The sequence below is a fragment of the Monopterus albus genome, unplaced genomic scaffold, assembly GCF_001952655.1.
Source record: "Monopterus albus unplaced genomic scaffold, M_albus_1.0 scaffold305.1, whole genome shotgun sequence".
NCBI classification, from domain to species: Eukaryota; Metazoa; Chordata; class Actinopteri; order Synbranchiformes; family Synbranchidae; genus Monopterus; species Monopterus albus.
Window position 1 is genome coordinate 295,759 of NW_018128185.1, and position 17,936 is coordinate 313,694.

A 17,936-nucleotide genomic window follows, 5' to 3' on the forward strand; every position below is an offset into this window, starting at 1 on the left:
GAAACAGGGTCCGGTTTTAAAAACTCTCTCTGTAACTCTATTTCCGTATTAATGTACAACCGTTGAAAATTACAGCAATTTTTTTTGTATTTTTTTCTTTTTCTCATTTTTTTAAATGATCTATCATCAGCCATTTTCCAAAAGAAAAGTGAACAACGTGAGCAGAAACATAAGAGAAAATAAAAAGCAAAATAAAGTGAGGGGATGAATGTAAAGAAAAGGAAGAGAGCACAAGATGGGGTATGGAGACAAATTAACAATTAATGTTTATTTTCTGCAGTGGAGTGTTTGAGCATGAATGTTAAGATGCACATGCTATGTCAGTGGGCGTAGTGTGCGTGAACGGCTGAGATTACACTTGCTGCTTCAAAACAACTTTATCATCTGATCACTAAAGGTGAACACGCTAATGTCAGGCTCACACTTGGCTAAATTAGCTGAACACATATGAGAGCGTAAAGAAAAAAGAATGAGAAGTAATTCAGTAATTTCATTTAGACCATAAAGACTAGTAAATATTTAGTGGCAGTAGTGGCTGGAGCACCTCCTGGTTTGACACTAACCCAAACAAACAAAGGGGGAAGGTGTGCTTATTGTGAAACACTGGCAACAAAATCTAAAAAGGTTGTCATCTAAACACACATTCATCTTATTCTTTAATATCCTGTGTACATGAACATGCATCATATGTAGGAAAATACTGTATTTTAAGGAACCTGCACATTTTTCACAGCAAACACACCATATTCATATCTATGACAGAATATAAAAAAGTGTTTTTACCATGAAAGGTGTCCATAATCTGCCACTGAGAAATGCTCATTGGCATGTCAGTTTGCACCTGTCCTGGTTGATAATGAAGCAGAGCAAGGGCATTGAAATGGTTCATCGAGAACTGTTTCCATTGACCTCTTGCAGCCCAGGTGAAGAAACTGAAATTACAATATATGGAAAGTTGTGAACTTTGCATGTGTTCAGATAAATCTAGTATGTGTCACAGATACCACCTACTACCAACAAGCCCCTGCTGGTCATTATGGTCTTATGGAAAACCACCAAATACACATCCAGCACCCTCTTTAAAATAAGTTTCTTCACCCACATCTTCCTCACCTGCCTAATGACAAAGGCTTCTCCCTCCTTAGTGGTCTGATCTCCCCTAGTGCTTTTGTCTCTAAGGATTAGTCCAGCATTACACGAATAATGTTGGAGAATAACAGGTCTGATGGACACATGTTGCTGTAGCTGATTATATCAAAGTCTAAATGCTTAATGTAAAATAAAATAAACACTGTTTTCAGACATTTGACAAAACCCAAAATTGACCTTTATGATCAAATCTAAAAAGTTGCAACATGTGTAACCACAGTGGATTTGATGTTCTGAAGCCAAAACATGGAAATGAGGTGAGGATGAGAAGAGGAAAGGCAGATACAATCGTGCCATTCTGTGACCCTGCAGCATTATGGGAGTCAGAGGAGGGGAAGACAGAAAGAACGAGGCAAACGAGGGAGTGCAGAGAAGCAAAAGGAGGGTGCACCAAGGGATGGTCATGGCATGGAAGCAAATACAGGAAGGAAGTAAGGAGGGAGATGCTGGTGCTTCGCAGTCACGATGGAGCTTCAGGTGTCGTGGAAATCCTTCAGCAGTGTGCGTCGTCTCTGCTCAGCAATGTGCATCTGATTCTCCAGGTCCTGTAAACAAAAAAAAAGAATCCTTAATCAGTGAGTTCAACTCCTTCTTCCCTTCCCTCCCACTGACAACTGCTACTACTCCAGATGATCCTCTCTTACCCCTCTGTCACTGGCGCTGAGCTCCCCCTCACCTCCCACCACTCCCCTCTCATAGCTGTCGGCCCGCTCCACCTTCCATGACAGGTTTTCTATCTCTGCTTCAAGCTGGGCCTGCTGGTACTCAAACTGCAGAGAAGGACAGATTTTAAAAATCAGGTCAAATGAATCACCTTCAACACCACTAATGAATAGGCACAACTAACATTACTGGGTACAGACTCAAAGTAGGCGAGGTGGTGGAAGGAGGGTGAGGAAGAAACTAAGATCATCCTTAAAGCAGAGTCCTGCATGGGTCCAATTTTGCAACCACACACATGCAAAATTCCACATGTGATGTGACCCCTTTACCCCTAGCTTTTTCTAAATGACATGCCGACCCGACCCAACTCAGTAACATATGACCCGTGACCTGACCCACAATGCAAAGCTACACAGTCATAACTTTAAAAAGCTTGAGAGTTGAGTTATTGAAAAAGTATTTGTCAATTGATGCAGTGCCTGGGTTCCTGGTGGCCATTTCAGTAGTGATGAAGTACCTAGCCTTTAGCTTTCGATTGCTAACACCATTTCTCACTTGTTCCAAACCGGTGAGCTGCTGATGACATTTTTTTTTTCCCACAGGCTGTAAAAAAAAAATTTCTCCCATATGTCTGATTTGGCCTTCGATGATGTATTGTTCACAATTTTGTCCTCAGCACTAGCCATTTAAGTTATCCGGTTTGACCCACTGACACCTAGCCTACATTGATGTCTGAGTCACATTCGATTAGCCAGATGTGAGTCAAAGGAGTCAAAGGCTGTGCCAGAAGCCTTCACAATAACCTTATCTAGTCTTGACAAAATGATGCTGTATTAAATGTTTAAAAGAAGCTGCGCCTTTATGTTTTTATATAAATGCTTAATTCACCCACTACCAAACCTCATTTCATCTATTTTTACCTGCCCGTGATTTAATATAAACATATTTTTCACCTGGTGCAGGACTCTGCCTTATAGTTCCAACATTATTATTGTTATTATATCATGTGTTCTGCAATAACAAAAAGGTAGGGAGAGGAGTTCGTTCCTTACCAGTTTCTTGCGTGGGCCAGACTCCATGTAATAGGCATAGGGGTACGTATACTGCAGTGTGTAGCGACACTGGAAACAAAATACACATTCATGATGTACTAACTAAGTCAGGCAGTGTCACAATAAGAAAAGCACCATGACATTTCAACAAAAGAGGTGTGACAAAGATGATAATCACAGGTCTTCATTGCAATTGCTGATGGATGACAACATTTTTAACACAATGTGAGGCAACGCCACAAATTTGACAGATTCAGGACCACAGCTCCCAGTGATTCCAGTGCAAACACGGGTCAAGTTTAAGAGCATAAGAAGACATGAAAAGGGAACTACGGTCAAGTTTTAGCCTACAGCATAAGAAGACATGAAAAGGGAACTAGTCTGAGTTTATTTAGTAGGGTGATGTTATATAGCTTCATTTTCTGCTCTGGTTTCATCAGAATGCTCAAAGTCTGCAATATTTTATGAATGACAGAAGAAAAGAAAATCTAATCTCAGACTCTCCAGCCTATAACTAATTAACTAGTACAGAGGAAAGGGAAACAGAAATACAATTTAATACCAAGTTAATACTAAGTACATTTAACAGCAGTAACCCTCAGCACCACTAGAACATGTGAGGATGCTGGGTTTGTCTTCCTGCGGTCATTTACAGTAAAGCTCATTTTCAGTGAATAATACACACGGGGGAAAAGGCACATTAAATTGCAATATTTCTCATTAAAAACAAACACAAAATCACAATTAGATAATCTTTCCAAATCGTTCAGCCCTAATACTTACTGTATACCATGTACATCTGTCTTTCAGCCCACTTCCTATATTGTTATTCTGCATTTACCCTTTCACATCATTTACTATCCACCTTTGCAACCACAACACACACTGTCACAATTTACTGTGCAAGTACCTTAGCTAGTAGCTTTGCAGCATTATGCAGGTACTGCCAATCAATCCAGGTTCCCAGGTTGTTCATCACTCTCTCCTGGATCTTTTCCTGGATTCTCTGGTATGTCTGAGCCTCCAACTGCAGAGACTTGTTGTGATTCTCCCACTGGTGGGATAGAGATTAAAAAAAAAAAAAAAAAAAAAAAAAAAAAAAAAAAAAAAAAATTGTGACCAGCCAAAAAGGGGGTAATGATTTAATTTTATTAATTTCTGAGCAATGCTTATCTTTTATTGAAGTCAAGGGTAAATCTACCATATGTTAAGTTGTGTACCCTTTTTGCTCTTAATAAATGTTTATTTTATGTTATTTGAGCAAACTCTAAAAGACGATCCAAAAAATCTCACCCTTTCAAAGTAGAAGAGATATTTCTTAAGGGCCTCTCTGGCCTGAGCCTGCTGGCTCTGGTTGACTATATCCGGGTTTTCTTTGTAGCTGCTCATGTTATTCACTGCCGTGAGTCTTCCAGTCACCAAGACACATCCAGCAGAAATCTGTCAGGAGAAACAAAACACGCCATTATAAACTGCCCAGTACATAAAGCACAAAGTTTACAAACCACCGTTTACACTTAGCATCACAGGGTCAGTCGACTTCTCAAGTCTACAGCCATTCTAAACCGGCTGATACTGACCGAGGTTGGTGATACATCTTCCATTTCTCCAGATGATTAACCAGTTTGCTTTAATCACATTCCCGATCTAAATGACAAAACCTGGCTCAACAGCAAGTTGATGCTTCAGTGGATCATACACAAGGTGTAAAACTATAAGTCAAAAAACTACTCACCGTGTTTGCATTTGGAGCATTGCTGAAACAAAGAAAGCCACAGGAGGAAGTTACAATAATAAACCAGAACCCTTACAAACAAGCACTCTCTCTTTAAATCAGTCTGACACAATGAGTAAGTGAATGTCTATACAGAGCTATGCAGTGAATGATTTAACACAGCTGGATGGTACACACATGAAGCTTATAGGCTGTGAAAAATATAATAAAAGTAACAACAAGTAACATATGGTTACTTTAGAAAGTATTCAGACTCCTTTACTTTTACACATTTTATTGTGGCTGTAGATTTGAATTTAAAGTGACAGAAATTCTCATTTTTACCCATCAGTCTAACATGTTTTAAGAATTTTGTGCAAATCTATTTAAAACATTGCCAAGTGAAATCTCTCACTTACAAAAGCATTGAGACCCATTGCTTTGGCACTCAGAACTGTGGTCTGGTGCATCCTGCTTGCATTAATTAGATGTGTCTAGAACTTGACTGGAGGTCTCGTGTAGCAAACTGAACTGAGTGAACATAGAAAGGCACACACCTGTGTATGTAAGGTTCCACAATTCACACTGTGTCAAGACAAATGCCAACTCATGATGTTCACGGAGCTCTCTGCAGACCTGTGGTGAGGTATAGATCAGGGTATATGTATAAACCATCTCTAAAGCTTTGATTGTTCCCAGGAGCACAGTGGTGAAATGGAAAAATCTGGTTGTCACCAGGACCCTTCAAAGTGTTGGCTGCCTGGCCAAACTGGGTAACTGGTAACAAAGGGCCTTAAGCAGGCTGCCTGCTCATTGCTGCAAACTCCCCATGAGTAAATCATAACCCTGTGCCACTACACCAGCACCTGGAGTGTGCTAATCATTTTTTGAAACTCTTTGTGCAGCTCCTTGCTAGTAACAGACTCTGTAGCATCATGTGACCTCATCGCTACATCTAAACCGCTAAATCTAAATACTTGAAGTGCATCTCGACATCTTTGAGGCGCATCAGCCTCGTGAGTTTAATCAACTCTCCATCTTCTCTCCATGTCTAGTTTAGAGGATGAACAGACCATCATCTTCACTATACAGTGAAGAGAGGGCCATGCCCATAGTGTAGCATGTAGTCCCCATTAGTCTGGGAGGTGATCAAGAACTCAGTGGTTGTTCCAACAGAGCTTCAGAAGACGTCTGCAAAGATGGGACAATCTTTATAACACTTTGTTATCAGTGTGAGTTATGTTTCTACGGTGAAGGATGACCATCTCAGCAGCACGCCATCAACTAGGCCATTATGTGGCTAGACAGAAAGGCCACTGATGACTAAAATGCATATCGACAGCCTGCTTTGAATTTGTCCAATGACATTCAAGGTCTGAGAACATGATGAGAAAGACTCTCTGGTCTGATGAGACAAAAAATGAATTCTTTGGGCAGAACTTAAAGCACTATGTCTAGTGAACACCTGGCTAATACCATCCCTACAGCGAAGCATGGTTGGGGCAGCTTCTTAGCAGCAGAGACAGGGAGGCCGGTCAGACTTGAGAGAGGGACAAAGAAGAAAACCTGCTCCAGAACGCAAACAAACTCAGAGTAGGGTGACGGCTCATTTTTAATCACGAGAGTGACTCAAAGCACATAGCCACGACAAGACAAGTCCCTGGCTGTCCTTGAGTGGCCCGGACATACCCCATCTGTGGAGAGACCTGAAGATAGAAGTCAGTCTGTCTGACAGAGCCTGAGAAGATCTGCCAAAAACAACTCTATAAAATACCCAAATCCAGGTGCGTAGAGCTTGTAGAGACTTGCCCAAAGCAACTCAAAGCTGTAACTTTTGCCCAAGGGGCTGCTGCAAACTACCGAAGTAAGCGTCCGAAAGCTTTTGTAAGTCAGAAATATCCACTTTTGATTTATAATAAATTTGTAAAAATTTGTTAAAATGTGTTCACTTTGTCACCAGGGGTCACTGAGTGTAGATTTATGGGCAACAATTGTCTATTTCAAATTACATCCACAACACAAAGTGAAGGGCTCTGACTATTTTCTGAAGCAACCGTATACAGGAGCGACTTATCTATCAAAGTTGAGGACTTCAACTCTCAGAATCAGAATGTATTTTTAGCATTTCCTGTGTTCTGAGAAAGTGTGATTTTCAGTTTGACTCACCATGTGATTGCACCCTCCATTTTTCTCAATGCAGATATTGCACTTTGGACACTGGAGAAGAAATGCACATCATTTAAAATCCCCTTTCATTCTGTACTGGACAATTTCTGTGGCCATGTAAGTTTACAAATCTAAATTATGTGTGTGTGTTCACAGGCAGATCAATCATACATCTTTAGTGTGTGCACTGATGTAGTTGGCTGTCTCTGAGTCGTCGGCACATTTGGTTAGCCATTTCCGGATTGTTGCACAGTCTGTGGGTGCATGGTACATCTGACGGCATTTAAAACTAATACAGAGAAAAAAAATACAAAGATTAACATTTTTACTGTTTTCATGAATATAACAAACAGCTTCATGATAAACTAAGGTATAAAAAGGTCTTTCTACAGATATAAGATAATAATAAAATATGCAAATATGCAGCAGTGTTGCGTTTCCACGATTAGAGTCGTTTAAATATTAGCATGGGATTTACAAAAGCACTAAGCTAAAAGTTTCTGGGCTGATTCTGAAATTATTTAATGGGGTAGTAACAAACAACACAGGTCACTTAGAGGGCTAAACTAAATGTAAAATACTTGTATGTGACAGAAGAAACAGATTTAAACAAAGCCAGCTGTGCATCCATCTATAAGTTGTGCCATGCCGTCATGGAGTGGAGAAAAAAAATGTAAATTCAAAAATTCAGTTTAATTTATCAAAAATATTTCAAGACCTCATTTTCTTCCACTTCCAGGATTGTAATTTGCTCTTAATTGGATAAAACATTGCAGAATACAAAAAATAATCTTCAGTATAATGTGAATGTTTTTCTTATTTGTCTTTTTAATTAGGTTGGGACTACAGGTGCAAATGAGCTATTGAGCTAACCCTGGCACATTTACACTGATGTTACTAATATCACAATTGATTAATGTGCATTGTCCCAAATAAATAAACAAATCTATTGATTTTAGCTCACTTTTAGGATGAAAACTGTTCACATGATTTATGAATGAAGCCTAATGTTTCTGCATGCATGAGAGTGTAGTTCTTGTATATTTTCATGATTTGTGAATGTGTCCTACCAGAAGACTTCACTACAGCGGCTACACTGCACCCTGCGCGCCCGAGGCTCCTGCACTTTGATGACAATGGGACAGTCTGCACCCGGACACAACTGCAATTGGAAGTGACTCTGCAGGTCAGAGTGAGAGAGATGAAGATCAGGTAACACAAAGAATGTCAGAATGGACAGATGAATCATTTTGATGATGTTTGTTATTATTCATCCTTGGACAGAACTAAAAACATTTGGATCAACTTCAGCAGTGCTATTATTTTTTAAAGGATCGGTCCACTCAAATTATAAAGAAACAGCCATGAAAAGTAGTTGTGCAGTCCTAATGTCATTAGAAACTTGATGTTTTTCTGTGGATTATCCAGAGTCATAGGGACATAGTTTCTGGGAAGAGGTGTTGAATTTTTATATGTAATTTTTCCAATGCTGTGAGCGACACACACACACACACACACCTCAACATAGTCTCTGAAGAGGTAGCGTCTGTATTTGTCCTTCAGCTCCTCTCCTGGTAACAGCGGCAAGACAAAGTCTTCTGGCATCTGCAGGGGACAGTCCTGAGCCATACACGAGATACCTCAACACACACAGACATACACCAATATATTAGAGTCACTGACAGCAAGTACAAATACTGCCCTACAGAGGCTGCAACCTGTGTGTTTACTAATGCACGAATACATTACAGCCATGTATTTGGGAAGGTTCCACCGCAGTCGTGTTTGGTTTACGCAGACTGGTTTTTAGTGTTAAAGTGAGCCTGAAGCTGGATCTGGATCATTATTAATGTGTCCTTCATCCAGCTTAACAGAGACACACTTGGAGTCAGAAGGACTCAGTTACATGGACCAACTTTATCAGAGGGGCTGTTGGAAAGTAGCACTAGGACACACGGTGAGTTACTGCGCACACACACACACACACACACACACACACACACACACACACACACACAAACAGAAAAACACTTATGCTTTCACACACTCAAAGGGCAGGTAGTCTGGATAACTGTATGTACAGCATACTGTACAAAACCTAACACTGACCCGTCCACACACCCACACACCCATCTGCTCTCCTGCTGACACAAGCACACTCTTCCACAGACACACACTAATAATCATGAGGCTGCTGTAGGAGCACGCCTGCCTGGCAAATTTTACACCAGATGTGAGTCATCAGAATCTCTTCAACACCTTGCTTCACTTCAACGTCACAAGCCACTCTTGGAATTGACACACATACCGAAACATGTAAACAAATATGAACTTGTGCACAAACAGCCAGGATCTGCAGTGTTTTCGGCCATTAAAGACAGTACTAAGTGACTGATGGAGCTTGTCTTGTTAAGCTAAACACCAGTCTACAAACCATGCTCATCTGACAGGAAAGCAGAGGTTATAACAAGCTTAAAAAAGAAGCTAAAACTCTGATCAATCCTTGAACAAATACACCGTAACACCTAACCTAACCTTAAACCATGCTGTCACCCTAAAATTCAATGATTCCTGAAGGCCTAGTCCCCACACTGTGAGTGTGTTAACCGGTCCCCATAATGGAACTAATACAAAGGCACACACAGATATACAAATACACGAACAGACACTTGGGAGTTCAGATCAAACCAAGTGTGACTTGCACACTCTTATACCAGATTTGATGACTACACAGATGTACACAAACACACTGTACTCACCCACTCCCATGCCATCTTTGACCAGGACAGTGCAGTGCTGCTCCCAGCATGCTTTGCAGAAAGAGTGCTGACAAGGCAGAGCTAGCAGGGAGTCTCTCCGTACGACCTGTAGACACACGCCACACTGGAGGGACTGAGGGGCCTAAAACACACAAACGCACAAGTCAGATACACATCAACAAATACACACACTGCACTGGAGAACTCAATCTACATACAATAAGATACAATATGCTTATTTAATGGGACACTACAATCAAATCAACAAGGTAACTGACATCGGAAGACTACACCACTGTTTTGTTTTGTAAAATAGAGAATAAAATAAAACAGGATATTAGCCTAATAAAAGACGCAAGTAGCTAATCAATTAGCATTTTATGTCAGTCAACTAGTTACTTTGCCATAAATATGGCTACAGCGGTGAATGAGTGGGTGGGAGAAACCACTACACTCAAACTGTTAAGTTCACCCACAGTGAATAATGTCTTCAACAATTTTTTGACTTTATTATGGCTTTTACACAATTTTTAACTATGCATGTGTATGTTTTGTTTACTCAAAACAGAGTTCACACAAAGGAAGGGCAAATGCCACAAAATCTAAGTCAAGGTAAGAATAAAACACTTATTTTTGTGGCCTGTTACTCACAGTGACTGATCTGCAGGTGATACTGGGCTGGACCAGAGCATCCGACAACAGCAAGGATGAGTTGGACTTATATCTGTGGGGAACATGGACAGAACCAGGGGTCATATGAGCATAAGTGACAGAAAACTTTAAAACTGCAGCGCAGAACAGTAAGTGGTCGAGAGAAACACAAGAAAAAAAAAAAGTGAAATAACTGAGTGGTGAGAACATAATGAACTCTGAATGAGAGAAGACAGTTGCAGAGGGAACATAGACACACAAATATAATAAGACAAAGAGAGTGAGACAGAGGAAAAGTAAAAGACTTGAGAACTGATAGAAAAAAGGGCAGAAGGTAGCAAATTAAAGAAGCAGGTGAAGCATAAAAAGAGATGAGGAAAAGAAGACTGCAAGAATGAAAATGTAAAAAAAACAAAAAAGGTATGAATGGAGAAGCAGGGACATACCTGTCCAGTATTTGTGAAACCTGCCAGTGAAAATGCACCAGGATCAGTTTTGCTACTGATGGCAATACCTGAGTGACAGAGATGGAACAAAAGGAGAGAGACCAATGAGAAGTTGCTTCTTTCATATTCAATTTAAAGCAATGAGATGGTGCTTCACCAACAGATTGAGTGACTTGGCTGTCCATAAAGTTGGGTAACCTGCAGTGATACGCTGCAAGTTTGGCCGTTTTTACTGAAGCTGATAAAAAAGCTGACGCTATTACTGATGTGCAGGATGTTTTAAAACAGAAAGGCTACACTGACTCCAACACAGAGTGAAGTGTTTCTGCAAAGCAGCATGCACACTGAGCAAAGTTAGCCCAAATGAATACAGCAAAAATAAGAGAAGCATGACAGGCCTTGTTTAAGATGATGAGAATCAGGTTCCTTTAGCCCCTGTGTAAGAATGTATGAACATTAATATGTGGATTCAGAACAATGTCAACTGTCAAACTAAAATTGTAATTAGCTTGCTATAAGAGTGTACTCAGCTCAACCACTGTAGGTTGATAATTTAATTAAACTGTAACCCCAACATGCAAAGTGTGCCATGCACAAATATGTGTATATATGTTAATATATACAATAGAGTGGCCCTGGTGTCATCATTGTGTCCATCAGGGGTGTGCAACTGCACCTAGTGGCATTAATTTTGAAAGCCTCCTCACTTTACTTTTTGTTCCTAAACCTTTTGCACCATAGTGTAAATACACAAGAGGTAACCAATTTTTTTTTTTTTTTTTACTACAATACAAGTTTGATGAAGCTTATAGAAACCCCTTTTTTGTGTAATTATAATCTATAATAATTGTAGATCTTAAATAGACACTTGTTTGGTAGATTGGGAGACATTTCTTTCCTCTTGTACCAGCCTTCGACTCATGTGCTTTTCAGAAACACTAGAAAGAAATCAAAACTTGAAGATGTCATTCTACTATAAACAAAAACTACACTTATCCACAATGGCATTTTCCCCTCAGCTCAGCAAAACTAGCCAACTTTCTGGCATCTCCAATTTGTTCTGCGATCACTTACTCGTATACAATTGCAAGCATGAAACAGTGATTAGCATTCAATGCGATTCTTTTAGCATTTATAAGCTGTACTCAAATCTCAGTTTTATACTCTTGCAATTCAGCTTAACACAGTGACAGTATCATTAATCATGGAGAGGAGGCTGAGACCAAGAAGAGTGACCAGACTGTCTGTTCTACTCTTTGCACAACATAAAAATTAGTGTGGTTCTTATTATTCTTTGGTGCAATACACAGCAAACAACCTTTCAGATTATTTTGCTTTAAAGTGTTTTATAGTGTGTGTGGTGGCCATTAAGGACAGTCTGAAAGCTAAGTCTGTTGAGGTTATAAACAATATGCTGACCAGTTTGCCAGAACCTTGTTTTTGCTCAGTTTATGTTCAGATTCCTCACCTTTAGTGCAACAGCCACATGGTTCACCTCGTCCGTCAGCACAATCTGACACTCTTTGTAGGTCATACAGGTGAACTGGTATTCCTCTGGGTCAAAGGAGACGGCACCCTCTTGCTCCACGTCGCTGGCTACACCATCATAGTAGTTTGCAATGTCACCCTGGTCCTCCTCCTCCTCTCCTCCATCATCCTCCTCTTCTTCAGAGTTCACCCCGAAGTCGTCTTCGTTGCTGTCTGACGCCTGGCTGTTCATGTCCACAGACATCCAGTCGATTGAATCAATCACCCGGACAGGTAGACGTCCCGCCTACCTGTCGGATTCTAGTGGCCCGATTGGCTGAAATGGCTCGTTTGAAGATCTACTTCCCTGTTTCTCCCTGCCCCCGTCCACCCGCTTGTGTAACTGTTCAGAGACACCCTGCCTTCCTGTCTGTCTGAGGCGCGTAAGAAGCGCGCTCAGCAGCAGCGGAAGAAGCAGAAGAAGTCACACTCCCCGTCACTCATTGGGAAAACCGGGCAATCTGAAGAGAGAGAAAAAGACTGAAGAGGGGACGAGAGGACAATAGGGATGAGAAGGGGGGAAGCAGAAGATGGAGCAAAGAAGCACGTGAGCAACGAACTGAGTGAGACAAATAGGTGAGAAAGAAATGTAAGAAGAGAAGAAAAGAGAAAGAGAAAAATGCATTAGTGATTTTTTCATAAATTACATTTAATTCTCAAATACAATTCTTAATCTAAACAAGCAAAGTACAAGTGGGTCTCCTGCAAGTTTAGACTGTGTCTGAATTGATAAAAATGTTTTTGCCAACTGTTTCAAATACACTTTCTAGACTTACCCAAATGTGTAGAAATTCAATATTTACTAAAGAGCATCTGAATACTAAGAAAAATATGACCTAGACCTGAATAGTATCAAGAGCAAAAAAGGTGGAATGTATGCAAGCACAACGAAAGCCACTAAAAACTGGAGTCAAGGTTACTGGTTAAAAACTTTGGGAAGTCTTTGACAACAAGAGATCCCCAGTATTAAAAACGCATTTTGTTCATACACTGTCTACCTGATTTCAGAGAATTGATTATATTTCAAATAGGCCAAAAGTCAATTAACTCCCTTAAACTGAGCCGCACCCCATAACAGAAGCAGAGTGGCTATCATGTAGTGGTAACTGTGGCCTCATCTAAAAAGATATTCCAGTGCAATAGAATATCTTGGTGGTTTCTTTATTTTCCACAAATAATATATGTGTAATGTTAAAACAAAAAGGCCAGTGAAGGATGAAACATGTTTTCCTATTACCTTTTCATGAAAACAAATAATGTCTTGTCCCAACACTGCAGAGCTACAAGGGCCACCAGGCAGTTGTCGTACAACGTTCAGCTGTCTCTCTATCATCCACCTTCTCTACTTAACACCTGATCTGACCTTTCATTACAAATGATGGCTTATTGCATAAACCAAGATGGAATGTAGTGAACTGTGTGGCCTGTTGACAAACTGTTAACTTGCTTTGCAGGCTAGAAAACAACTCTACCATGCTCACCATGTGACTTGCTACTATTAGAAATGTGTTTTTTTGCGACTGCTATCACACTATGATCAGTTCCCTCAGCTAGGAAATCTAGGGCTCCAGACGGTGAGTGATCAGTCATACTCTGTGACCAAATTTACTTAAGGTGAGTCCGACTTTCTTCAGGGCTGCAACTGCAAAATAAACAGGTGTGCACAAACGTGAGCCCTGGTGTTTTACTTCTCCGCGTTCTTTGTAGCAAAACTGGAGAATTAATACAATTAATAAATCGATACATATAATCACTACAGAAGAGGCCTGTAGGGATGCGTCTTTGGAAGCCACCCAAGGGTGGATAAGACACACCAGAGCCCACACACACTGCCTGGCAAGGGTTAAGATCTAATGCGATGTGGGTGAAATTATATTGGTCTGACCTAACCCAGAGGAAAGTAGTTGGAATTATACCTACAGCATGCAGGTTTTTAGCAGTGTGGATATATGATACAGCATTTGTTCATCTTGTATATGCCAGTTAAAGGTTCATGCACACTTTCACATTCAGTTCAATGGGAAAGTGTGTCCAAACCACTTTATCATTTGCTTGAAATAAACAAATGAAAATTGTCTGCTCTCTTTGTCAGTGCAACATTTCAAAGGTGAAGTGCTGTATAGTGTTGTTTCTGTCTCTTGACAGTGTGTTCCTGATATGGTTTTTGATATGGTCAGTGCCATCATATAAACAATGTAAGTTGGCCATAAAATATCAATATCAGGAAAAAAAACATTTTGGTAGAAGTGTTTTAAAATAAATCCTGCAGGCTGTAAGGCATATATGCATTATGTGTTTTTAATAGATGTGTGTCTTGCCTAAGAACAAATTTTATTTTGACAAGGAAGTTAGTGGTAATACAGTGGTGACCATCATTTTAAGAATGTGTGTAGTTTAGAGAAAATTGTGAACTGTATCAGAAAATGTGCCTTAGGAGTCAAGAAAAACTGCCACACCCTCCTCTGTATTTCCTTCCTAACAATCTGCTTCTCTCTAGTTGTGCCTCTTTCTGTGGCCCTACTTCTGCCTCCCGTGTCAGCCTCTAGCTTTGGACTGAGCGTCACAAAGACAGGATTTAAAATTAGCTCTTGCTCACATATCCTATATTTTTCAATCCTACAGTACTGTTGACCTGTTAAACACATGCAGGACACAAGTCTTGGGTTAAGGGTTAGCCTAATGTTGTGACTTTAACTTTAATGAGAGAGACACACACACACATGCCACAAATGCAGTTAGGTTTGTGGGCAGTAACAACAGACAGAATGGAACAAAAAGCATGTCTCAGTTGAAACTAAACTCAAAATAACGGCAAGCACACAGCAGCAAAGCATTGATGCATGACTAGATTTGGGATACAAATGGCAGCAAAGACCTGGCCAATACCTCTATGTTTTTTTTGTTTGTTTGTTTTTTTACCAACAATAGTAATCACATGGGGGATTAATTAAAATATCACAAACATGCCTGTGTCTGAATCCAGTCAGATTTCCTCTATGACTTCCAAAATATTTGAGATTGTCAGTAAAGAACAAATACTGTGATATTGATTGCCATGTCTTTCCCCATTATTGTCTATCCATTTGGCAGAGCAATAAGAATTCCTTCCCAGGTTAAAAAATGCTTTGGAAGTTCCCTGGTTGTACTGTGCAGAACCAGTGTCATGCAAAACTATAAGTCCTTGTCAGAGTGGGCTTCCCCATGCTCTCACACAGTTTTTTCACTGTCTGCATTGTGTGCTCTGAATGTGGAGAGAGGGGGTAGCTTGTACAGACATGTGACAAATGAAAGGCAAAGCCACCATAAAGTGTCTCAGTAAGGTGTTGGGCCATTGTGCGTCACAAGAACAGCTTCAGTGCACCTTGGCACTGATTCTACAAGTCTCTGAACTCTGCTAGAGAAACACCTACCATTCTACCAAAAAATATTCCTTCAGTTAGTGTTCTGATAATGGTGGTGGAGAGCGCTGTCTTAAAATCCAAAATCTCCTATAGGTTTTCAACTTTGTTGAGATCTGACGACTGTGAAGGTCATAGCATATGATTCACATCGCTTTCATCCTCATCAAGCCATTCAGTGATCCCTCATGCCCTATAGATGATGTACTCCCATCAGGGTACAAAGGTTTCATCACAGGGTAAAGGTGATCACACAGAACAACTTTGTATGGATCTGCAGGTACCCTTCCCTCAAACTAGGCCAGCATCTGCATTTGTTATATTTCTTCACTCATTTATTAACGGTTTTAATTTGACATAGTATGTATTTCCTCTTTGGTAAAACGTGTCTCCCTTCTATGTACCATGTGTTAAATAATCGCCTAATCTGAGTGTGTACCGCTGAAGATAAACTTTGACACCGCAGAGGCGCCAAGTAGACCTAGTCCTACATGCGATCTATGGTCAACGAACACCGGGTCAAAGCAGCTTGCTGGCACCGGGGTTCAAATGTGACTTCGCAAATATCCAACTGGATAGAAACATGGTTAGCCGGGAAACCCTGCCAGTCTGTCCCGATGCCAGTCCAAGAACAGACGAATGCTCACATTCCGCCCGGTCCAAGCTAAAAATAGGCAGAAAACTGGGTGACATACATTTTGCTAGGCTAATATATCACAGCGACTCAGCACAGGTTTAATAACACGTCTTGGGGGATGGGAAGGAATAGGTTCGGGACGATGTTAAGCAACGTGAACACCAGTTCGGCAGTCGCTGGACAACGTGCATTTCGGTCCGATTTCGGCACAGAAACAGAAGTGAAGTCAAAACCACAGAATGACTGACTAATGTACCAATAGCCGGATTAGCTCCCTGGCTAACGTGCTGGCAGTCAGGCTACAGCAGCGAAGTAACGGCATGCCAATGCAATGAGTCTGTCGCGTCAAATTGCTGGGTGAATTCAGAATAAACTTGCAAAGAATTTTAAGAAAAGGTTAATTTTGTCCTCTAGCAAAAATTCACGGCATAACAACTACCGAGGTTAGCTACCCCCCACCTCTTAGCATTCCCCCCTGCTGATCCTCCGCCTCTTGCCCACTCTAGTCCGAGGATTGAGATGTAAACAAGGCCCTCTAGAACCTGGGAGTAAACAGGGACATTTAAACAACCGCTGCGTTAATTTCCGGTGGTTAAAGTCGGTGGCATTTACCTCTTAGAGAAGCCTCGGTTCGATCTCCGGAGACAGCCAGAAATTGTTTCTGCGTGAGAAAATCCAAAGAGCGATTTACACACTGCTCGCCTGGCTGGTGGGCGGAAGCTAGACGGTACCTATCAATGACGTCACGTCCGGTCTCTCATGCCAGGCTCCTCTGGGACAGAAGCACCCATACTTTACATCTGTCCATGAATAATTTATCAGTAATCCATGAAAGAGCAGCATCTTTTTACTTTTTACAAAGAGATATCCGTAGGGGGCCTTAGAGGTTTTATATGAATATGAATTTTATGTTGCATCACATGTTAAGCAAAAATGCAAGAGGTCAAAACACACGTTAATATTTGCTAGTTTTTAATGATACTAAACTTAACATTTTGGACTTTTTGACGGTTGGTCTGAAAAAGGCTATTTAAATATGTTTCCTTCCTATGTTTTGACATTTTTACACAAAAAAGTGCTGTCACCTTACAACAACTGGTCCCTCATTGGTTCTACACTGGTTGTAGCTAAAAGGTCTCATAACAATAAATTATTAAATAAATAATTTCCATATGAATTGATAATGCAAATGATTGCAGCCTTATGGTTCTATGATATAATAACTTGCGCAGTGTTGACTCTGTTAATTAACGACAGAAAAAAATGAGACATTTGCTTAAAAAATTTTGTCACAAATGAGTCTTAAAATCAGGTGCAAGATAACTCCACAAGATGGGGGGGAGCCAGCATAATTTATCTTCTGCTTCAGTTGAGCAAATTTTCAACAAATTTGTGATTAATCAAATTAAATTTGCAGACCTGAATTGCTCGGTTGCCTTTACTATAAGTGGAACAAGCTGCACTGAAACTGCAGGTGTTGTGGCTCCACCACTAGATGAATATGCATATTGATGGCTTTATAACAAATTGATCTCCCACTGCTGTGCTTCTCAGCAGTGCCTGGGAGCCGCTGGGGTTACTTGACTGACAACTGTTCTCACATTACCGAGAGGAAGATACTGTATATCAGCATCAAATGTAGCTGATGTTTATGTTTATGCACACAAAATACACAACAGCTCAGTCAGTTGTTAGCAATGCAAAATTACAATGATTATTGTGAATTTTTCATTTCAATTAAATCTTGTGCAAATTTCTTTTTTTTAAATACTAA

General features: G+C 40.4%; 1 protein-coding gene across 1 annotated transcript; it reads right to left on the minus strand.

Annotated features, from left to right (window-relative positions):
• Positions 1 to 9: 9 nt before the first annotated feature.
• Positions 10 to 16,937, minus strand: arih2 (ariadne homolog 2 (Drosophila)). Its single transcript, XM_020623591.1, is given in 16 exon segments — positions 10 to 1,694; positions 1,794 to 1,919; positions 2,865 to 2,933; positions 3,775 to 3,918; positions 4,158 to 4,257; positions 4,259 to 4,304; positions 4,600 to 4,621; positions 6,745 to 6,795; positions 6,916 to 7,033; positions 7,815 to 7,924; positions 8,263 to 8,384; positions 9,504 to 9,645; positions 10,155 to 10,227; positions 10,601 to 10,668; positions 12,069 to 12,686; positions 16,775 to 16,937. Coding segments are annotated over 15 exon segments (1,527 nt in total). The 5' UTR covers positions 12,333 to 12,686; positions 16,775 to 16,937; the 3' UTR covers positions 10 to 1,622.
• Between the last annotated feature and the right edge of the window lie 999 nt (positions 16,938 to 17,936).